The sequence below is a fragment of the Electrophorus electricus genome, chromosome 6 (genome assembly GCF_013358815.1).
Source record: "Electrophorus electricus isolate fEleEle1 chromosome 6, fEleEle1.pri, whole genome shotgun sequence".
Taxonomy (NCBI): Eukaryota; Metazoa; Chordata; class Actinopteri; order Gymnotiformes; family Gymnotidae; genus Electrophorus; species Electrophorus electricus.
This window is the reverse complement of record NC_049540.1, coordinates 25,843,459-25,867,798: the sequence shown is the minus strand read 5'-3', so window position 1 is coordinate 25,867,798 and position 24,340 is coordinate 25,843,459. Positions and strand designations below refer to the sequence as shown.

Genomic DNA, 24,340 nt, shown 5'->3' with positions numbered 1-24,340 from the left:
TCTTCGGGAAGGCCCTCTTTTGGCATCCAAACTGTTCAAGTGGAAGCAGACCATTTTTCTACATGCTTTGGACTGGTTTCTGCTGGTCCTGCTTCATCCTCTTTGTTGACTTTCCCTGGTTGCTGTTCTGATGAATCCTCCTCGCCTGTGTCTCTCTGTGCCAGACGTTGTTGTTGTTGTTGTTGTTGTTGTTTATTTTCTTTTTGATTTGTTTAATTTAATTTATACTAATATTATGATTTAATTGCCTTTAATTGCCTATTACATTGCAATAATTCATAACTCATAAGCAATGTAATTATTGCTTGGATAACTGCACTGTTCACAGGTTTCATATATATACGTTCATTCCTACTTGCTTCACTAATTGAGAAAATAATCTTGGGCAAACTACAATTTACAGCACAATCAGCATTTCATGCACACACAAACACACCCCCACACACATGCGCACAAAATAACAACTGGCTTGTTTTTGCTAGTAGTTGATTGATTGATTGATTGTGTAGTCTTTCATCTCGACAGTTTAAATTATAGGTCGTTATATATATTACATTAAAGTTGTAATAAACTTTACCACAGTTTAGAGCATAACCTTAGAGCGTAGTCTCTGTATTTGTTTGAAAAAATGTCAGTAATTTAACATAATGGGATCAAAAATGGTCTCCTCAACCAAGCCATATACTTTTATAAGATCACCAAGCATGAGGTTTGTTTCATAGTGAAGAGTGCTAACATGATATCAGTAAATTTAGTTGTTTAAGTAATGCTGCTATAACTGCATCGATTCACATGGTCACGTTCGTTAACAGTGATCATGAACTAGCTGAAGAAAGCATGCATGTCCATGTCATCTATCTTTGGCCTTCATGCCTAATAAAGAGTGGTCTGTGAAGGACTGTAGTGCTAAAATGCACTCTTTTAATTACCCTGAGATGGAAAAAGTTATTTAGCGCTGGCACTGAAGGCCCATCCTTAAGAACGCCCCTCCGCCCTCTCTCCTGCCTGACCCTCCTTATATTGACGTCTCTATTGTCTGGTGAATGCCACCCCAACGGGCTCAGTGCTCAGCCAGCAGCTGGCAGGTCCCCCTTCCCCCAGCCAGGGAGGGTGAGCTCCAAGTGGCTCAGGCTCCTGGGTGTTAGGTGGAGGTTTTATCTGGTGCTTACAGGAGCTTGCTAGGGCCTCAGCCGAAGGTCCGCCACAGACAGACAGGGGCAGGACTTGACCCTTTGGTTCGCCACAGGCCTTATTACCTGAATTGAGAGAACTGGTAGTGGTGGGGTCATGTGTCTGCAGGCCCATTGTGATGCTTTCACTGCATTGTGCCTTTTATTTGGCCGCCTTGACTCTGTGGGAGTGGCCGTGGTCCGCCTGCTAATGCTGTGTTACTGCAGCCGTTGCTGCAGTGCTGAGGCTATTTGCTGTGCACGCCCACCATGCTCCCCCCACAGTGTTCACCAGTGCGTCCGCCTCCTCGCTGCCTTTGTGAGTGTGTGTGTGTGTGTCTGTGTGTGTCTGTGTGTGTGTGTGTGTGTGTGTGTGTCTGTCTGTGTGTGTGTGTGTGTGTGTCTGTGTCTGTGTGTGTGTGTGTGTGTCTGTGTGTGTAATTGCCTTTGCTTACTCATTTATTTGTTTTATGATTCTTTCTGCTGGGCCTTTATTGGAGTTTTGTGGATCGATATTTCCGGCTGGTATGGACAGGGTGCTGGGTCTCAGAGTGGCAACTCTCCTGCAGCCTGTGCTGAGCACACTCACCAGGGGCACGCGTCTGAACGTCTCTCCGCTTTGATGTGTAATCTCAAGGCTGGGGCGCGTTCAGATGTGAACAGCAGAACAAATGAGTCCAGCGTGCTTGGCCGTCAGCGGGTCGGGCTAAGGTGCCGAAGGTCCCTCGCTCAAATAAGCAGGGGATACATTAAGCTGTCACTGGTGAAACATGACCTACATCAAGGCCTGAGTGAAGGAGATTGTGTAGTCATGGGTCTGTGTGAGGGCCGAGTGCGATAGAGGACCTTTGTCCAGGGCACTGCACATCAGTCATGACCCAGTAACATGACCTGAATTCCAGTGTGCTGACTGTCCTCTTGTGCAGAGTGTCCAACTCTAATAATAATGCTTTGCTGAGCCTGTCTGTCTCTCTTGTCTGTCTCTCTCTCTCCTGGGGAACTGGAGCAAAGAAAGGTGCTGCATACCTGAATGTAATGCATAAGTGAGCAGAGGTGTACAGAAGGCTTGGCCAGTGTGGGACTTCCAGGCCTGTGCACGAGTTAGACAGACTGGCTTAAGAAGCCTAAGGGACTTCCGGAAGTCAAAGCCTGACTGCTGAAAGACTCTCGGTGCTAGCTGACCCTGTCTGCCATGACGCCACCTCCCTGGACCCGTTTCGTGACACGGATTACCATACACATCGAACAGACGACAGATCTGGAATTTGAATGGCCTTCGTGTGTCTGCATGGATGTCTCTGTGTGCGCCGGTGCCTTTTGTCCTCTTCCTCTCTGCATTTTCATGCCCTTTTCTGTTTCTTACCCACTCGGTCACGGTTGTTCCCTCTGCCACAGTCGTCAACCTTCCTCCTTTCTTTCTTTGCACTCCGTTAGTCCCCATCAATCACACAGCTCTCGACTTCTCTCCCCACTTTCACAGGACCTCATGGCTAAAGTACGAGCAATGCTGGCTGCCTCCAAGAGCCTGCAAACAAACCCCACCTAAGAGGGGAGGAGAGGCCACAGAGAGGCGGATAGCAGACAGCCAGCAGTCCCCCACAAGCCCCCCGTGACTGTTTGGGATCACCTGTACCTCGCGTGGCGTGACCTGCGCATGCTTTTATCCCCTTGTGTTTGCTATTTTGGATCTTGTGTTACAGATGTGTTTTATTTTGTGAACCAGGTGAGCGGTATCCATGGAGAGAGGCCCTTTAGAGCAGGGCTCGAGTGCATGGTCCAGCCTCAACAAGTGAATGACATGGCAGCGAAACAAATTTTGGGCCTTGGGTTTTTGTTTTTGTTTTCTTCATTTTCTGCCAGAAGGTACCACAATAACAGAATATGAGAAACAGGCAATAATTTATGTATTCTGCATCCTGCAGAAACCAATTCAAGTTTTCGTCTAAATTGATGACTAAGCTCCTTCTAGTACGGCTCTACATCCTCTAGAGGCACTCTGTTACATCCTTCTGTGAAGGATAATGTTTATTCTCTCTTTTAAATGAAGAAAGGACCCCCCCCCCTTCCTTCAGCCCCCTCTCTTCCTTTCTTACATCTTCCATGCTCTAGTCTCTTGTCTGCTATTTACTTTTAAATGATGCGGCCTTCACGTTCTCCATTTGTGCAGGGGTTACTTTGCATCTGCTTTGTAAAAGACTGAACAGTCAATAAAACATGAGTCCAGAACTCTGTGTGTCCTCTGATTTCTCAGCTCTGTGTGTGAATGTCTGCTTATGGCCTTTCATTTCCTGCACCTGTGAAATCTGGCCTGCGCCGCCTTCTCGCGTCACTCCAGCCTGCTTCCTGCCTGCCCGTCTACCGTTCTGGGTCTCGCAGGGTCCCTTGGCCTCGTGTTCTCCAGGGACGAGCACCGTGACTGGAAGCTGGTCTGCTCCAGGACTTGGCAGAGTCTCCAGACTCCAGACACGTGAGTCCGTGTGGTGTGTCCCACACTGTCATGGTGGAACTCCGGAGCAAAAAGGGATTCCCAGGAGCCAACTGCGCGCCACGAGTGCAGATAACATCACATTGCACGCCTTTGGTAATCCACACACTTTTAGAAAGTTTTACGGCATTGCTTTGCAGTTTGTTTTTTTTTCCATGGAGAGGAAATCACTCCATTCTAGTGTGGTTTGGCTGAGAGAATTCTCTAGACTACAAAAACTGCTGTAAGCCTGCAATAGGTGAACAAGTAATTTTGCTGGAAGCAAACAATGTTTTGGTCCATCTGGTTTACTGACAGAACAATGGTTCTTTGTGTGGAGCTGAGAGGTTTTTCATGATCAGGATTTTTGTGTTAGTGGTCCCTTTTTTTTTTTCTTTTTTTTTTTCTTTTGTTCTAGCCATCATCCTAACAAGCTTATTTCTGCATAGTCCCTAACGTCCACATGAGTAATATTGATCATTTAGCATTCTCAAAAATTATTCATATGTATCATAAGAAATTCTCATCTGTGAATTTTTGTTTTGTATTTTGATATTCATATAATCATTGTGTTTTCAGTTAACTACAATCCTAAAGGGAATACATGCTTTTTAGCATTTCAAAAGACCGTTGACAAACGTAGCTTACATTTCTTTAGCATCTGAAAATTGTTCATCTTCTGAAAGCATTTATTTATAAACTAATATTCACTTAAATACATCTATACGGTAGACAGCTGCAACATGATTGATAAAACATAGGAATGGTGCATCCATACTAATGTTGGAATACTTGTGAGCAGGGAGGGAGAGAAGGAAGAACTTTGAATGGATCTGGAGAAGCGAAGGGGAGTTCTTTAGGATGGAGCAGTGTACTAGAGAGCTGTGTAGGCCCTGAGTACACGGCCCTGTGTATAGAGAACACTACTAATGTTTTCTCCAGTCCTCTTAATTAAACACTTTATTGACTTTAAGCCCACATTTCCTCAAGACAAAAGGGTTTTTCTTTGGGGGGGTTTGGAGAATAAATAAATTGCTTTGTCTGACAGTGTGGTGCTTGTCAACCACTTTTATCGTCATTTTTATTTCCTGCGTGTAAAATATCTTATTGCAGGATGGTCTTTGCAGGCACTTCACAGGACAGATCTATACTGGTAATTAACTCAATGTTTTCATTAAGTAAAAGGCTTTTAGTTGGGTTCCTGAAGCATGAAGTCTCTAGTGGGCTGTTTATGGTTCCTCGGGGCTCACCTGTGTTGACCTGCTGTCCTGTATCTGGGTTTAGGGGTGTCTGAGGACAGCTCTGCTGGGAGGCTGGGGGCCTCGTTCCTCCCCGACAGAGCCAAGCTCCTGCGAACACTCTAGCCTACAATATTTACTAGGCCGTACTGAGCAAACAGATGCTTCATTTTGGGGGGAGAAAAAGTTTTAATTGTGTTTGGTTCACGATGTCTCTGATGGCCCCAGATATAATGAGAGTGCCTGACGATGCATGAAATCGCACATTTATACTCAATTAACTGTGTATCATGTCATCCACATTGATCCTGTTTTGAGCAGCTGCCTGCCACGTTAAACGTCGTCATCTCATCTTGGCAAGTCTTTACAAGATGATATGATGTGCCTGTGCTTTGTTGCCGTTGGCTGCGGCAGTAGCGGGGGTAGAATGTTAAGGTGATTTTTAAATTCCGGTTTACTCCGTGGTCTTTTAAATTCCCCAGACTCTCTCCCGTCACAGAAGAAGGACAATGAAGAGCTAGAAGAACTTCTGATCATGGCCTCGTGTGAGTAGGAGACTTGCCAGAAGGCATTTCTTCATTTGCGTGATTTCTCCGCCATCTACGGGCTTTCATCCAAATGAATACAATCGTGCATGCAGACACCGTGGCCCTGTGGAGTGCATATGACGGCAGTCTGTCATGCTAAGAGGGGGTGGTCACAAAAGAACTGTGTGCGGTTAAAGTGAGACATGCAATTGCTCCCTGTTGTGGCTTTCTCCACTCTCTCCTTGTGCCCATCCTCCCAGCCGTAGGAAACGAGCCAGACGGCCCTGCAAAATGGGAAATTCATGGGACTCGAATCTGGCACTGGTGATGTGCTGTGAAATCCTGATTTTCCTGTTGTGGTTCTGAGATGGAAGCCTTTTTTTCCCCCTGGCTCCTGTAAATTCTACAGCTCCTCGGGGTTCCCACTATGAAGGAGAGGAATTATTTATTTTATTTTTTTTTAACCCTGAATTGTGAAATTGTTTGTGTTCTTAAAACAAGCATCATTATGGGGGGGGGGGGGGGGGGGGGGGGGAGAGAATGTGCACAAAGTGTGTCTGTATGTGTGTGCTTGTACAATCATTAAAATCAGAAAAGTGCACAATTGATCAAGGTCAACAGTCTTATTGGTGTTTTTATTGCATTGCTTCAGTATGGTGTTTTAAAGAGCTTGCCAAATCACTCTCCCCTTTCATCTTAATTACACCATTCTGTCTGGGTCAATTCTCAAGGTGCCCTTGCTTGAGAACTGCTGCCTGGAGTGCAGTTTCACGTCAGCACTTGTTGAAGTCGGCATCAAAAGTCTGACCAACTAATGGAAATATGCTGTTTTATCCTGTAGCAGAAAGACTGATGTGATCACACAAAGTACCTCTTTTTGGGTTGAGGGTAGGTATGATGGAGATTTGTATGATGATTTTACAAACGCCATTTTAAGGCTCACATTAATATTGTCACAGCAGTTTTCTCTTTGATTTTTGGTGATACCACTCTGGTTCAAGCAAAGTGAGTTATTAAAGCATAAATGCGAGTCCTTTCCCCCATCACGCAGGCTCGTCTTGGGCAGTTCAATCGCTGCTGGCTCGGAGAAATGAGCTGAGCCAGACAAGGAATAGATAATAAAAGCAGTCTAAAAGGCAGCTTCACTGACAGGATGGCTAATGCAGGATGAGACCGAGGCATCTGAAGTGTGCGCAGAACTAGAGGGATGCTTAGCTGCTCTGGTCTACAATCATATCCTTCACCTTTCATCTTGCTCAAGTTCTGCAGATGGGTTTAGATGTGGTAGCACTCTTAGATGTAACAGATTACATACAAGGTAATAAAGGAATTGAAGGCTTATGTCTTTTGCCTTTTGATAAAGGAACAGTGACTATCCTTTCTGCGTATAGCAAAGATTAATTTCTTCACTCCCATACAAATCAAATGCACTTGTTTTGCACTTGTAACACCTGAAAGGTCTTAATTCCTAGTACTAGATGGAATAGGACTCCTCCAAGCAATCTACCAGTTCGACTCCCCTTTGTTTTACATCGTTCCGTTTGTCTGGGTTGAAATGGTGCTCACATTTATTTTACGGGAATCCGAGTTAACGTCAGTCCTGTTTCGTGAAGCACAAGCATCCGTAGAGACCGATTGTAGTGGGGCGGGAGATTAGTCTCACAGCTTGAGCAGTAATGCTGTGTTCCTTCTGCCTGTTGTTGCCATAACGCCCACCGCTTCACAGGTTAACGACGGCTGCCAGTGCTGCCCACCACACTCCGGCCCGCCCCTGGGGACGGGCGTCCCTGTGCCCATCCCCCTGCCCCTGTGCGGCTACAGCGCTGAGTTTAATGACTGCTGATGCTGTAAACCCAGGCTGACCCAAGTGAGAGATGAGGGGCTTACGATCCACTGTGGTAGGAACCCTGTCACCATCCTCCAGACAGCCAGATAAAATGAGACGTTTTTGGTGAGAACTTTAAATTGAGAAACCGAAACACTTGGCAATATAGCAGGACAATGGCAGGAGCTTCGGGCACGTGGTATGTGAGATTCAACATGCAGGAATATAAAAATACATGTGGAACTGGAGCATTTCTGTAACGCAGGCACGTGAGATTCCAGTCCTGAAGGGCTGGAGCTCAGCACAGTTTTGTGATTTTTTTTTTTTTTTCCATACACGGGATCTTTGTATGATACCACACTTGACTGATCTTAAACATCCAGCAAAGGGCGAATGAAAGGAGCAAGCTAGAAGTAGGTTAAAACACTGCTTAAAATCCAGCTGAACTCTCCGAGGACGGTCTGGACATGGTGTCGATATTGAGCATGTGACTAACTTCTATCCCTGCCTCCCAGACTACTGCATCACTCAAGCAGAACTACACATATTGGTGCAAACAAGAAAAATCCAAATTTAACCCAGCATGAACTGAGCACAAACACATAGTTTGAATGAAAGCTGTGTGGGAGGCACAAGCAGAATGGGAGAAATACTGGTCCATGCAGAGATTGAAACGTCACTAATTCTTCATACTTTGTACATGCTTATTGTGTGCCCACAAGACCAACATTAACCTAATTAGAAAGCCATAACAGGCTTAGGGTCCCTATGGAATTAATTACCAGGTTTAGTTTGAGCAAGGGGATTAGCAAACTGTGTTGACACCACCGATGAAAAATTCACAAACCTGAGATTTCAGGTCCTCTCTCTCTCTCTCTCTCTCTCTCTCCTCTGCTCATGCACAGCAGGTATGTAAGTGGAACGTGGTCTTTGATGCCCACCCGTGCACAGCCCTGAATGTGCTTGTTGACTTGAGGTAAGCACGCCTTCAGGCTGTCTTTGCTCCGACCGGTGTACAGCTACACTTGTGCTGTCATTCAGGTCACCTTAGTCGCGGAGATGAGGGACTGGCCCCCACGAGCAGTTCAGGCGCCACTTTGGGGTCCATTTAAGTGTGGGCAAAGCGCTTGGGCGGAGGGTTGCAGTGAAGCTCAGCTGAGAGAGCTGGATATGATTGAATCCAGCCTTGGCTGCAAGTCCTGCAGAGGAAATGAGTCTAAAAATAATGCAATTGCAAGGCACAAATCCATTGTATATGTCTCTCCCTATTACCTTTGTGCATTTGGCTGATGTGAAAGAACTTTATCTCCAGGACAGAAACTTTTAGAAAAGGTCAGGGAAAAAAATACCATTGAGCCTAACTGTCACCATCTGTCCAGGTGGTTTGGGTTTTAGTACTCTCAGAGCTATGGACCAGCAAGGCTAGAAAAGAGAAAGGAGAATTAAGAGATTAATATATATGGTTATGAAATGTGGGTGTTGTGTGTCTGCCTGTGGAGTGAAGATTACAAGTGAAGTCTGGGAGATCGTGTTTTCACTGGGGTCATGTTTGATGACGTCTGACTTCTCTCTTTCCTGCAGCATCTGGTTCTGATTGTGCGATGCCTGGTTTGGTCTGGTTTCATCTAGCTCTGTTCCAGTTTGGTGATGTAAGGGAAACAGTGTAAAAATGAGACTGTACCAAAGCTCTAGCCAACGTCCCTTTGATCTTGCCTCACTCAAAGACGCCGAAAAGACTCCCACGCATGGTTTAACAGAAAAAATAAAAGATAACTCTGAATGGGTGGTGTTCACACAGTAACGCGCCGCTGAGAATGGCAATCTTGAATGTGCCTGACTGTGGCATGATTACAGAGCAGTGTGTGGCATGATTTACCTGCATGGGGTGCCTTTGTGTTTGGCCTGTGCCACACACCTTGCTTTTATCAGAGAGAAGAATGGCCTCATCAACTCCTGCTCAAACTCCGTCATAGAGTTAGCGCGTCCGTGAGCCCTGTTCGGTTCCGCCTGAGCACAGCGGGCTCCCTATGCTTCGCTGCCTCCCTGTTCTCTCGGACGGGCACGTCTTCTGAGCAGGGAGTATGGAGCTCGAGCTCAGCAGCTTCAAAAGTTAAAAAGTATCATAAAGCATAAGCACTTTATTTTTTATTTTTTATAGCCTGAATTACTGTAATGGTTCAAAATAAATACAACTAGAAACCATGGCAAATCAAATAATTTCTGAAAACCCCACGCAGTTATGCTAGACCGCATTCATGCCGAACAGAATATTAGAAAACAAATCATTCAATTGTAAGACGAGAATAAGAAATTTGTTTTGCTTTATACTTGTTTCGGATTCTCTCTCGTTTGCGAGGCTCCTATGTTGCCCCCGCCCTCGTACACGCAGCCGCTCAGCAGAGCCCGGCTTCAGCTGCTATTCTGGCTTCCACTGTGCCTGAAGTCAACCGTGTCCATATGCTTCAGCTCTTGTCCCTACAGAGCAGAGAGGGAGCCAGTGGGCAGAGTGCACTAATCCTCTCCTCTTAATTGGCCATTGTGTGCGGCTGTTTGAGGCCAAACTCCGTTTAGGGCTCAGCTGGACCCATAGGTTTTTGTTTGTCTGCGAGTTTTTGTTCATTTATTTTATTCCAGTGACCAGGTGCTATTGGTGGGGGAGCCTCAGGGATCGGGGCGGTGGATGATCCTGATCTGTGTGGGTGCTGTGTGGCCATGGTTAGCGCGGCAGCTGCACTAACACACTGGGCCAGTGGAAAGAAATCAGATTGGACTGACCACAAAAGAAGTGAGGAGAGTCCTGCAATTGGAACTCTAATTATAACTTGTTGTACTTACTTTCTTTGTTCATTAATTTATTTCTGTGTGTATTTGTTTAACATCTTATATCAAACACCATTAATGAAATATGGCTGCATGGACAAATATTTTGTTGTAATTATATTGCCACATTTTGCAATTGTAATATGCCTTGCATATCACAGTGTGAAAGTATGAAATTATTTACATTTCTTGTATCATAAGAAAAGCCTTAATTCATTAAAGAACTCATAATGCTCATAAAAAGTAATATATATCAAATGCTGCATTCAGCAAGTTGTAAGCACGATGTAAGTCACTCCCATGATATGCATACTGTATATTGTTTATAAAGCAGAGAGCAGAGTGCTGATACCTGTGTACTGGTACAGACTGTGCATTCTGATCTGACACACACATATATATATATATATATAGCCTTGATGTAGCCTGTCACTAATCTTTTGTTTGTCATCTGAAAACATAATGTCAACTATGATACCTGAGGCACAGTAAAAATTAACTAGTTGAACAGCTGAACATAGAAGAATCAGACTCCTGTGCACCATTTGCACCATCAAAGTGGATTTGGTCTAATTCTTGAATGGCCACTGGGGTAGTAGAGCAAAGCTATGGAAATACTGTATAGAGAATCTAACATTACTAAGTCCTGCTGGCTGTAAATCCAGAAGTAATATTTTCTGAGAGGTTTCTGCGAGGAGATGATAGGATTTGTGTGAAAAGATATACCTGCCCTTGAATAAAAGAGAGACAGAATCCAAGCCCACTTAAGTGGATTACACTTACTTGGTGCGGGTGAATCTAATTTGAAGAGCAGAAGAGCAGGATCGCGGTCCTCTCCCTCATAAAACGACAAAGCAGATGACTGCCTCATGCAGAGCTACAGCTTAACTCCGACATTATGAGCATTCAGGGAGCACGGAATAGGCGTACATGATTGGATGGGGTTTCTGGCTGACCTTTAGCCTCACATCTCAGCTTCTCCTCCCCTCAGCAGAGCTCTAGTCTGGAGTGGCGGATGGCCAGCACAGAGGCCGCCTCCCCCGTGAGCAGCGTTTTAACGGGATTTCTCTGTGGAACGTGCACTGCTCGAGGCGCTGCACCCTGTTAGCCTCCATGTTCTGCTCCTCCTCTTCTGAACCATGGCCATTATAAATAAACACCAGAGGTCGAGACCTGTCTATGCACAGCAATGACTGGCATGTCCCAGCAGCCTCACTGACACAGAAAACACCCTGTAGGGTCAAAAAGCATGACATTATTAGAGCGACACACTCTCCGGGCACAGTCACAGCAAGCGATAGCTGTGTTTAGTGAATGCCACTGACACGGCTTACGAGATCCTCCTACAGAGTTCTGCAGTGAGACTCTGCAGCTCTGTAGGGGGAATACGCTCTTCCGCCAGACATGAAACACACCGCGCCAGAGCAGCGCCTCCAAGGAGCCTGTGATCGTGTTCTGGAAAGTAAGGGAGACGGCCTGAGCCAAAACGGACCCCGGAACCTTGTCCGAAGCCGCCGGGGGGCTGCCAGAGGCCCGGCCCAGCCCGATGGACCCGTGCAGTATAATGAGAGGGCAGCCCTCAAGGAGCAGCTCATTATCCCCAGTAAACACGCCAGCTACGGTGTGGCATAAGTGGTCTGCGTCTCTGGTTTCTAGCCTGTGCCACGCCTGACAGGTTTTTAGCACATTATTGGGCCCACGTGTGTGAACACACTCTACAGGGGAAAATTCATCTGTGCGTGTGGAATACAGCCATGATTGGCTTTCATACTCGTCAACCGACGAGGCTACAAGGCTTGGTACAGCTAACGGAGCTGGTGGGGAGTGCAGGTGTGGCTTCTAAAAAGCAGCTGTCATTTACTGTCATCAACTCATTTCTTAAAAGTTGGACCAAACAAAACTTCTACATAGTCACAGTATGGAGAAAACATCTCATAAAAGATGCACTAAACAATGCACCTTGGTATTTATTATAATAATTGTCTATATAATGAGTGGTTGTGGTCTTACTTTGTTGTGTAGTGCTGCAATCCTACTGCAATTTGATAATTATGGCATTTAAGATAAAGAAACTCCAGTGAGTTTAATGCCTAGTAGCACCACATTAGCTTTTACCTTGTTATTTGGAGACAAGTGTAGGTGTACTTCTTTTAATATGCTGTAGTTACATAGTGAGCTTATTTTTGCTGCTAAAGAGGCAAATCTGCATGGCGGTAGACTCCTGGAAGTCAAACTAAGGTTTTCAGGAAGCGTTCAAGAACCAGGCTGTGTTTGCACGTGCCCAGTGTTTATCTCCCAGCATCTGTCAGTAAGCGGGAAGTACTTTTATAGCTCGGCCATTTTCTAGGTTTTCGTTCACAATGGCACGTAGAGGCAGTAGGGTTCCCATTAAGCTGAGAAATGGATCTGTATTCCTTCTCTCACAAAGCTGGCCCTGGGAGATTCTTTGCTGGTTCTGCTGTCCACTGTTTAACAGCTTTTACTGAGTGGCCCATGAGTCGCTTTGAAGGTCTGCTGTTCAAGCTTCAAGGAAAAGAAAATGTTCCAGCCACCTCACTGCACCCACCAGCTTCCGAAACAACACTATTGTTCAGGAATTCCAAATCTGTCTGTCTGTCTTCCACATAGGGACCATATTTTTTGTTGCTCTGGACAAGGCTCTAATTCCAGGCTTAGATAAATGAACTCTCTGTGAAAGAACACCAGCCAGTAGGATATGGTTCCTTTTTTCCTCTAGGCTTTGTAGATGATCTAACTGACTGAGTTTGCTATATGTTTTGAACTAATTACAAGACAAAGGAACATTCTAAGAATACGTTAATAAAAAATGTTACCTGGTGATCAGAAATGTGCTCTAATTCTCAGGTGCCTTTTGTTGTCTCTCTGTAGAAAAATCTGGAATGCCCTTGAAGCTTGAGAAATTTGCTTTGTGTTCAGATAATTCGGCTCATTTTTGTACACTTCAAAATGTCCCCAACAAGCATTCTCCTAGCTTTTTAGATCACAATGCTGTAAATGTATTTATTGGGTGGAGTAGCTAATTAGTGAATAGGAAGAAAGCTTCGATGTTAGCATTTTGTGAGTTAGTGAAACCTTTGAAAGCCTCCCTATCCTCATTTATGTAGAGCTGCTGTGTTGGAGTTTGGTTTTTTTTAAACAAGGATGAACTCTCTACTGAAACGTTTCTCATACATTTATCTGAAACTTATAAGATAAAGCAGGCTGACATGGCTGGCGTGCAAATATAACTATTGGTAGTGGACAAAGATTTGTAATTAAATTCCCCAGACACAGGAGAGTTCTGTTTTGGTGTCAATGCCAAAAGTCATCTCTGCATGTCACACTTTTAGATCTTTGTTGTTTAAAGAGGCATGCAAAAAAAAGAGAGAGAGCGAGAGAGAGAGAGAGAGAGAGAGAGAGAGAGAAAGAGAAGCAAGCAGTGCAACTCTTGCTTCCCAAAGGGACCGAAGTCTTGTGTCCCATTTCCCAAAGGACCCAGCCTCAGCTCCTCAAGACATGAATACATTTGTTTTCTGAATTTCAGATACAAGGATATAGGTACCAAGTTTGTGCATCAACACAAAACAGCTCTGTTCCATCCTGAAATCACAGGGGAATGTTGTAATGATACAAAAATATACCAATTATTACATGCCATGGAGCACAGTGCAGAAGAATGTCTCATGCAGCCAGATTCCTTTAGTAACATAACTTCAATCAGTAGTTAGAAGGTTGTAGGGCAGATAATCAGTCATGTGAAAATAAGCATAATGTGGCACAGCCATCAAAGCCAGCTGTTTTGGAATTTGTATCTATCTGTCTATCTAAAGCATCCGCCAGGTGTGGGGTTCTAATTAAAAATAAAATTAGGGAAGACTAGCAGTCATAATTTGATTATTGGAAGGCTATCAGCCATAGTTTTATAACAGCAGACAGATTCATTGAGGGTAGCACACCTCAACTATCTTGCCATTATTGGAGAGGGTGATTTGAGAAACTGTATTTATGCTCAGCTTGAGTCTGAGACAGTGATTGAGAGGTCAGGTCATGACAGCGGTAACACTCTGCTTTGATTGCAAGCTGAAAACCAGGAGGGTAATAATTCAGTGTCCACTGACTTCCACATCTGATCAAGGAGGAAGTGCCACAGCTTGGACCCATCTGAAAGCAGAGAAGCATGGTTGAGATCAGCACAAGATCAGTCCAAAGGCAGAAGTTCAACTTAGATCGAGATCAATGCAAGATCAGTCCAAGTCTGAAGGCAGAAGTTCAACATAGATCGAGATCAACACAAAGATCAGTCCAAGTCTGAAGGCAGAAGTGCAAGAAAAGCCTTGATCGAAGAACTTAAAACCACAAACTGCCAATATACTCTAAACCTATGCTATGTTTTTACTGTTTACACTATTGAAGCATGAGAACCTTTAGCTGGCTTTTCTGGCATTATTCGAGCTGCTACACTATTGTATAATGGTCAGTGACTTTGGGTCCTTGCACCCTAATGCTTCAGTGTAAAGTCTTTGGTTTTGTCTTGCCAGACATGTTATGTATCAAAAAAAAGATGGTGCCAGAATATTTACAGGAAGGTAAACCAGTGAGATTTAGAGATAACACCTTACCAATAGCTAAAGGGCTATAAGAGATTTTTGGGCTATGTATTTACCCACCGTGGGGAAGGAATGTGTTCTAATTTAAAGTGGATGGCTGTGTGTCAGCACCTACAACTGACAAAAAAAACCTACAAAAAAATATTTAGAGATGGCAGTCCATCATGAAGCAAACTGACATATTAATTCATTTGATGTGCAAGATGGAAACAAAAATCCTGAACATGAATATGTAGTTATACCGGTTCTAAATTTACATGACTACACTAATAAAGTACTTCATTAGTTTCCACATTGTAAACTTTGGCAAGCGTCCTAACAAGTGATTGTAAAGAAGAAGTTAATCTGGAAGAAAACTAAGATGGGGGTCCACATTTAAAATGTTTAACTTTGGCTGTTTTCACAAATGTAGCCATATCCTGTGAAGTAGTCCAAAAGGGTAAACGTTGCATGGTGGGGGAAAATGACTACAGTTATTATTGCTTTGAATGCTGCATGACTTGAGGAACCAAAACAAAAACATCTCTTAATTTTGTCATAAGTGTATCACTTCTCAGAAAAGAGTGATAGACATTAGGTGGCATTAGAGGTGAAAGAAATGATTCAGTGGTCCTGCACTCATTGCACATTTGTTCATTATCCACCTTCTTTCTCCCACACTCCACATCATAGGGATTCAGAGACAAAAACAAAACATCCGACAGAGAAAGATTATCATTAAATGCCATTGTCACACATGCCATTGCATGCTAGGATCAGGTAAATTGCATTCGGTATTGTCATTGCCTTTGATGCCAATAAGCAGTGAACTTGATTTTGCTGATATGATTCCTGTTTCAAATGTTAATGCAATCAAACCATAATGAGCAGAACTAGAGGATCACAATGACCATATTGTCCTTTCCATTCCTGAGAGAACAATGTCTGTTAGGTTTAGGTTTGAGAAGCTGATTTTATGGAGAAGAAAGATCACCAAACTGTGTCTGCGATGCATAATGCCTACAGAGGAAAACTGTAATGGATGCTGTAGCAGGAGATTTGTCATCAAGACTCTGTAATTTATTTATATTTTATCAAGGATTTCAGGTGTGTACATTAATGTTCTAAATATGGGATCCCCAACCCTTCCTGTAGTGTTTAGTGCCAACCCACATCTAACATATCCCATTCAGCGAATTAAAGAGCTATGAAGAAGGTAATTAGCTAAATCTGGTGTGCTAGGTTTGCACTGGAGCTAAACCCTGCAGGAGACTAGTTTTCCAGGAGGAGGGTTGCTCTGTTCTGTTTAACAATCTGAGAAAACTGCAAATACACTGTGTGTGTTTTAACAGAATAAATAAATGAATTTGTTTAATTCTTGAAATATATGTAACATTTCACTGCAGCTCTAACACTCACTAAAGGTGGCAAAGCTAAATACACAATAAATACACAATAACGAGTGCTTATTTTCACTCTGTTAGTCACTAGAGTTGTCCCTCCAACTCCATCTTGCTACATCCTGGTCATATCCTCCAACTCAGTGCAACAGCTCCTGGTTACTGCCTATTTAATCCTTCAGAATTTATACTTTCATGGCCTGAAGCAGGGGTTTTGTCTGTGTGCTTGCTTTTTCGCAGTTTTATTTCTTCGCATTCCTCATTATTAGACTCAGTTTTGATCAATTTGGTTTCTAACATTGATTTGCCTGCTATGTTTTTGCCTGTTCACCTTTGACCCCATTGTTTAACGATAACGTATTGGTTGTTCCCTACTGGACTAAATGGTCAGTACATGCAGCTTACCATCTTCCATCAGTTACACCAGGACTGCCCCAGAAGCTCTCTGGACACCCACTCATAACTTTAATTGAAGAATGGATCCTAGCAATCAGATTAGCACTGATTAGCTAGCACTGATTATCTTATTTGTTCTGTTCTACATGTCCTGATATGATCAATTGCATCTGCTCAAAATCGATAATATAAGAGGAAATATTTCCATTTCAGTCAGTGATTCCTCTAATTTACCTACACATTCTGTTTTTCTAAAAGATTTGATAATGTAAATGAGGCCTACCACTTACTTTCTGGATGTGCCTTAAAGATGTGCTGCTGTTTGTCAGGCCGAGTATCTTGTCTAAAATAAATAGCAGTCCTTCTTGAACATGCTGCTATTAAACTTGCTGTTATTCAGCCTCTTTTGAAAAGCCTGGACAAGATCTCTCTGTCCTTGACAACCTTAGATATCCAATATCCAAATTATCTTTCCTATCAAAGGTTTTAGAGAAGGTTGTCCTTTCTCAACACTTTTCAATCAGGCTTTAGCGCGCACCACAGTGCTGAGTATGCTCTTCAATGTCTTCAGTTATTCAATAACTTACTTTTAGCTGTTGACTCTGGAAAGTATGTTGTTTTATTTTGTCTTTGTACTTTAATGTAGCCTTTGACACTATTGGTCAATCTATTTTGCTAGATCATCTGAAGTGTGGTGTTGGTCTCCAGGGAACTGCATTAAAGTGGTTTGCCTCTTATCTGGAAAATAGGACCTTCTCTGTCAAGGTAATTTTTTCTCCTCCTCAGTACCTGTTACCCGTGGGGTACCTCAGGATTCTATTTTAGGTCCTACTTTGTTTTCTTTATATATGCTACTGCTTGGGTTCATTTTTTAGAAGTGCAAAATTCCATATCATTGCTATGCAGATGCCCCACAGCTCTACCTTCCAGCTAAACCAGGTAATAATGACTATTTGCATCAAATTTCTGATTATTTGAAAGATATAAACTGCTGAATGTCAAAGAATTTTCTTAAATTAAACCTAGGTATAGGTGTAGACATTATCGTTTTTGGAAATTCTGACTCAGTCAGGACCATAGCTAACAATCAGGGGCCATTAACATCTAATGTACATACCCATGCAAAAGATCTTGGTGTTATTTTTGACTCTGCTTGTAACTTTGAGTAGCAAATAAACGCTGTTGTGAGAGGGAGCTTATTTCAACTTGAGTATAGCAAAAATAAGTATTCTGTCTTTTAAGGATTTGGAAATAGTTGCCCACACTCTTATTTCCTACTGAATTACTATTGTAATTTCCTACTGAATTACTACTGTATCTGGAAATCTGTCGGTCTAGTCTGTCACATTTAAAATTGGTCCAACATGCAGCAGTGAGGCTCCTGACTGGAAGAAAAGGGAGAATATTACGATTTTACTGGCAGCACTGCACTGGTTAGTAGTAAAATATAGAGTTGAATTTAAAGTATTTTATTTTATTATTAGTTCTTTAAAGTTTTGCATGGCTTGGCCCTGAGCTATATCTGCGACCTCCCCTGCTTTCATTCCACCTCACAAGCTCTAAAATCTTCTGGTCAATTGCGCCTTGCTGTTCCACACTCTTAGATGAAGTTTAAAGGTGACCAGGCTTTTTCTGTTGCTGACCCAAGTCCCTAGAATAATCTTCGGGTTTTTATAAAAGCATCCTCTACAATAGATGCTTTTAAGTCAAGCTTATTCTCTTATTCTCTCAGGCATTTGTGTCAGTAATCTGTTTTGTCTTGGTTGTTTCATTGTAGGTTTAACACCATGTTTTAATGTTGTGCAGCTTTAGTTATTTAATCATTTGTAATGGTTTATTTTGAATTGATATTGCTCAGCACTTTGGTGGACATTTTGACTTGACTTGATTTACTACTACTGTATATCATTAGATATTGTATGGCTGTATACTCTTTAATATTCAGTCTTGTTAGTTGACAAGCTGAGAGAGCTGAAAAGGAGTGATGCTTTTCATATACAGATGAAGAGCAGTCCAAGCCATATGACCACAAGTCAAGGACAATTGAAACTCTTGATTGCAAGCTAGTTAGTTTTGTTTTTGTTTTTTTCTTGTGTCTGTCAGGCTTCATCTTTGTGTGTGTGTGTGTCTTTCAAGAGTGTTGGTGATTGGATGATGGATCCATCCCACCTACGTGGCTGATTGGCATTACCCGTGGGTGTAGTGTTTAAAAGCTGAACATTCCGGATTGCCAGATGGAGCATGTGGGAGAAGACAGATGAAGCTGTTCAGTCGCACAACTAGTCTTCTTAAACTAGCTCTTTTTTGTACATCTCCATTTTGTAAATATGAATCTTCCTTCGTGCTGTTATTGAGTGTGTTATAATCGTTTACCCCTCACTGACTCGAGGAGAACTGACCCTTTTTTTTCGTTTCATCTGTTCTTTGGGCATGTTGTTTGGGGCTGGTGTGTACTTAGGAGGCATATTTATATTTTTGTTTTTGATGCTTTCAGGATAAGGCACAATTATGGCATGTGATCTTGTTGATGCTTATGCAAAAAAATTGCACTTGAAATTAAGACTTGTTGACATTTGAGTGTTTTGGTTTGATGACTGATGTCATGACCCAGGTGCATTTTTGGTGTTTGTTCTGTATGCGTGCTGTGTTTGTTCCAGATCTGTCTCCAGTTTCCTCCACTCCAGATCCATTCTAGGCTTCAGTCCATTCCATGCATGTTTGCACCACCCCAGACTCCTTTGGTATTTCCGGCTAGCCCATAAAAGGCCCTGCCCGGAACAAGATGGGGAGACTCGCTTGTGTGCTCCATATTCATTTGTTGGTAAACTCTGTATGATCAATCTGCCTCTTGTTCTGTGTTAAGACCTGTTTCTGGTTTAGTACCTTGAGCTCTGCCTTGTCCTTTGACTCTGGTTCCTGGTGAATATTTGTATATGGTGTGTGTTTTGTTAGTGTGTACCGGTAAATAGAGAGTGGCTGCCGTTAGCTTTTGGGTTTGAGTTTGTGTTTTGTCTATGTTATTTTTTTGCTTATGGAGTCAGTGTGTGATTGCATCTTTTGTTTTGGTTAGCTTAGCGTTTTTGTTTTAGTGTGTTTTTGTATCGGCATTGCTGAAGGTTCACCCATTTGTATATATTTGTATGTTGATTGTAAAGTACACCTGCATTTATTCCACTACTGTGGTCTCCTCTGGTTTTATATTGTATCACTCGCTGTTTACCTCGACTGCCCCTGTTGCGACTTCACAGGCTGGATGGGGTCATAACGCTGAGACCGAGGTTTGTTTTCCTTTTCACTTCCTCACTTTATTCTTGCTCCCATGCTGTAAAGTAGGATGCAACAAAGCCGCGAACTCAAAATATTACTCCTGAAGGCAAAAAAAACATTGTATGCTTACTAGCAATCTTTAATGAGACCAAAAACCTCTACATTTTATTATGCATCAGTTTAGTCATTTATTTATCATTCCTTGGTGGCTATCTGCCACCGAACTGATAATTGCTGAATTACATACTGAATGACTTTGGCTATATATATATATATATAAAATTTATTTATTTATTTAGTTTTTAATCAAGCCCTGATATAACAGTGAGCCAGAAGTTTTGCTTCTATCACTTCTCTGCAAACCCACACCTGAGCGAGCTGGCAGCCTAATGCTCTCCGCTGGGCCCTCTTGCCCTCTGAGTTGTCCATCATTCATTTGCTGCATGCAGCTGAATGGCTCTTGTCTATGACTACAGATTAAAAGATGTCTCTAACAGCAGATTCCTTTTAAGCTTGGATGAGCGGTTCCCATTCTCATCACATGGACGCGTGACCTCTTTTTTTCTTCTGATATTAAAAGGTCGGTGAGCTCTCTTGGGCCTGCAATATATCATTTAAGTGTGAATTTCCTATCAGATGGTAAAGATCTTTCTTTTAATTCTCTCTCTGAGCATCTTTTCTTTCTCTCCAGGCTTTCTGATTTATTTCCTTTTGCACATCAGCTCAATTAAACCTATCTGTCGCTCATTTGTTTGCTCTCCTTTCTGCTTCTCATTGTCAGCTTAGTGTGGTTTTAATTGGCCTGCTGCTCAAGGAAGCCGGATTAGTTAAATCCACATTAACTTTGTCATGTAAACCATCTGTTTTCATCCCATGCCAAACTGATGAAAATGGACTAATTAGGGTTCAGCTCGTACCGACTCTGGCAAAAATTACTCACTTCAGTGACTTTGCAAGACACTGAGCACGAGCGTTCATTTACATGTGAGCCCGAAGGAACTTCATTTGAAGGAAATAAATGAATGCAACATGGAGAAAGAGCAGAAAATGCAGCTGTCTCATTGGATGGCTGGCACTCTCAAAGCCACAAAGTAATGTGGGAAGTAAGCGATGTCATATGGAAGCGAGGGTGGAGAATTGTCATGTGGTTGCATACACACGTACAGTTTCTACCTTTGTCTCAATACACCACACACACTGCTCTGCCCTCATGATCAGATACCAATACTGCCAGTCTTGATCACAGACCAAAGGATGAAGGAAGTCTTGAGTTTGAGCATGTTCAGTCTAAAGGAGACAGCATTACATCATCATTTCCTTGCACTCCCATTCCTTTACGAGTCCAAATTGCCTCTGAGCGAGGAAGATTTCATCCAAGGGCTAATGCTTGCAGTTGGCTGGTGAGGGGATATCTGTATCTGCACTCTTTCATGTGGAAAATTACATGCCATCTCAAAAGGAGGCATTCATGATTCCTAGGAAAGTGAGAGGCGGGGTTGAAGCTGGCAAATGGCAAGGTGGGGACTGCTCGGATCCTCCTTGCTCCATTCCACACAGCTATCCCGAATGTGGGACACAACCCAGAGCCATATGATTCATTCCGTCGTCCATGTGCTCAGCTGGGTGATGCCCGCTGGTGCAGAGGAACGCGGTGTCTCTGATGAGGCCACCTAAAGAACTCAGGGCATGATTAAGGCAGAGAGGGGCCGAAGCCCATAATTTCCTCCCTCCTTCGGTCTGTTCGCGCCGCCATAGACCGAGGCTCAGTAATCAAGGAAAAAAGCCCCTGAGCTGGCTTCCAGCACTGATCCAGGGGATAATTAATGGAGTGCTTTGAAAGGTTTACGCAGCCCGTCCGCTGGGATCCATAAATCAGGACCCCACTCTCTCTCGTCTGTTCTCCTGTAGCGGCAGCGTCTGGATGGGTGTGGTAATCCAGGCATGCCCTAGACTTTGTCAGTCATCCCTCTGGGGTTGGGACTGTGTCACATTTGAGCCCGGGCCTATTAGACAAATGGATTTGGGGATAGAGAGGAGGGCAAGAAGGCATGAGGCAAAAGAGGTTTATAGGAGGAGTGGGAGGAGCCAGTGAGGACAGTAATGCTTCATCACGCTTCCATTACTCAGCCAAGTATCAAAGACTCCTTTGCACAGCAGAGGGTTGGGAAGGAAATACAGCGACTGGACAGTCACATTGAGTCACAGCGTTGCAGAAGAAAGATAATCCAGTTAAAATGAGAAATGTGAATGTCAGTGAGTCCCCATTTGTCTGCATTAATCCTTATGAAGATTTGTGCACACTAATGGTTAAAGTGATTAGAATTGATATTGTTCCTGCTCCAGTAAGCCCCCAGATGCACTCGAGATATTGACAGAATATTTTGTCACGCTGCTAAGCCAACCACCTTTTCATCTGCAGCAGTGGTGGTGAGTTTGTAAGTATAATCGTGCACTTCAGAGAAGGAGCCTGATGGAGTCTGACGGTGTAGTTCACCAGTGTTTCACCGCGTTTGGCCTTTCTTCAGGTTTTCCACATATCCAGGAGGCGTGGCATGCTGACAGCGTGCCTCTCACAAAGGGGACTCCCAGCCTGTCAGCTCAGCAAATCACACACATTAAGAAGCCTACCAGTGTAACACCAGCACAGTGATACCGGGCCATCCATCTACTGCTTCTTTCAAACATCTCAGGGAGTCACGCATGCAGTGCTTGCAAGGAGTGAAAAACAGCGACATAATCCCACGTGCACGGCACGATTTAATGACTCCAGACGACACTGTGTTGCCTGCCTGTGGGCGCCGCTTTGTGTGAAGTTACCACCGGGGTCCCTAAATTGTGGGTGCTGTGCCTGACAGTGCGAGTGATTAAATCAGGGGTCTGATTCGCAGTGCTATTTATCTCTCAGCTGTAGCCCTGCGAAGGCACTAAAAGCTATGGTTAGAGTTGGCAGTAAATCTGACCCACTCAAATTCTGGCTTGCCGCAAGGTATCATTCTAATTATAAAAGTGCACAACGCTGCTGTTGTCTTACGGGGAAATGTGCAGTCATTGTAGCAACTTCAAATTCTGATAAATGATTTTGGCAGGTGCCAAGGCTACTAATACTGGACAAAGAAGTGCTCTGCATGAGAGCAAATCATCTTGTCCACTTTGCTTCGCTCATTTACCCTCCACATATTTTTCCCAGAATCTCTCCCCCTCTCTGTCTCTCTCTGTCTCTCTCTCTCTCTCTCTGTCTCTCTCTGTCTCTCTCTCTCTGTCTCTCTCTGTCTCTCTCTCTCTCTGTCTCTCTCTCTCTGTCTCTCTCTGTCTCTCTGTCTCTCTGTCTCTCTCTCTCTCTCTCTCTGTCTCTCTCTCTCTCTCACAGACACTTTTGTTTCAGTGTATAAGTGGACTAAGGCTTCTGTACACTTCAGACTTCCTTTTCTTTTTTTCCATCTGAGCTTTGTTGTGTAAGCGATGTTGCGTAAGGATTTGTGGTGGTACATTGTATCTGTTATTTCTAAAATTTTCTGTGTTACAAAGCTTTGCATCTAAATATTTTTTAAAAAGTTATTAAAACAAAATATGAACTATTTATCCATGTAAATACATGTCCATGGTAGGGGGAAAAAAAGCCCACTATATAAACATTTCAGGCGACCAGCAGATTTGACATTTAAGCGGGGACAAAATTCCTCTCAAACTGATTAAGTAAAATCATGGCATTGATTTTCATCACAGACTTCCACCCTGCAATCCCTCATCCTGCCCTTCCCTGTGGGAGCCCAGATGGAGAAAGAGTCATCACTGAGTGATGGCTTGTGTTTATTGAAAAGAATGGCATGTTCAAATGAGGTCCCTTTCTTATTCTAACAGGACTCCACAGTTCCCAGTGGTTCCATGTGACATGTAACTGTATAGACAGGGCTTAGCACTAACAGCAGAGTTGTAGCCAGCTGTAGATAAGGTGGAAAGAGACCCAGATATACATCCACACAATATCTGCAGTCCAGGGTTGTCTTCAAACATGATGAATTATAGGAGAGCATTGCTTTCAATTGGGGTGCACATTTGTATATTCAGGCATTCACTAAGTGAATCCTGAAAAGGAACTTCACGCGTTTAGGCATGTGGTTCATGCATGTTTATACAGTGATCATTGGTAAGGAACTGAATCCAGACTATGATCTCATTATAAACACAAGAGACTCTAGGCCCATCTGAATGACCCAGATTTAACTGGATGGAAATTCAGCCCATTCATATGTGCCAGGCTCTGTTGTATACTTCCAATACGACTCTCTGTCCACTGTGTCTACAGTATCTCAAAAGGACAAGTCATGTGACATTCTAATTGTTTAGTTAAACAAATTGCCCATGTGTAGGGCCAGGAGCTTTTGATGTGCCAGTGTCAGGCGCTCAGAGCAGACTGGTGGAACCTGTCCCTGTAGGAGCTGTTCTCTTCTTATCGGATCATCAGCATATGTAAGCGAGCCTGTGAGATCTGGAGGAGATTTCAACATTCTGCTCATATGGCCAGTTGCCACTAGGCTCACATAGCAACACTGCTATATGTGGGCCAAGTCGCTCATCTAATACATGCAGGCTGGGCTTGGGGTATTACCTGTTTTATTGATTGTAGGGCTTCAAGCTCAGTACACCCCAT

At 43.4% G+C, this 24,340-nt stretch overlaps 1 protein-coding gene and 1 long non-coding RNA gene across 7 annotated transcripts in view; one reads left to right on the top strand and one right to left on the bottom strand.

Moving 5' to 3' along the window:
- The window catches only part of sfswap (splicing factor SWAP), a 96,604-nt gene that overhangs the window by 63,860 nt on the left and 8,404 nt on the right, over nt 1-24,340 (top strand). For 2 of the 6 annotated variants that reach the window (XM_035527151.1, XM_035527150.1), the window contains exons 19-20: nt 8,132-8,199; nt 8,805-8,832. The exons of 1 other annotated variant lie outside the window; for it this stretch is intronic. In XM_035527151.1, the coding sequence (XP_035383044.1) occupies nt 8,132-8,199; nt 8,805-8,817 (81 nt within the window). In that variant the 3' untranslated portion in view covers nt 8,818-8,832. Of the gene's footprint in view, nt 1-2,649; nt 3,396-5,353; nt 5,894-8,131; nt 8,200-8,804; nt 8,833-24,340 lie in introns of those variants that run through there. 3 more of the 6 variants (XM_035527153.1, XM_035527152.1, XM_027003705.2) reach the window with 3 other exon arrangements.
- LOC118241553 overlaps nt 13,896-24,340 on the bottom strand; it is a 31,499-nt gene continuing 21,054 nt past the window's right edge. The window contains exons 2-3 of the long non-coding RNA XR_004776170.1: nt 19,646-19,792; nt 13,896-14,204 (exon numbers count right to left, since the gene is read on the bottom strand). This is a non-coding gene — a long non-coding RNA (uncharacterized LOC118241553). The remainder of the gene's footprint in view (nt 14,205-19,645; nt 19,793-24,340) is intronic.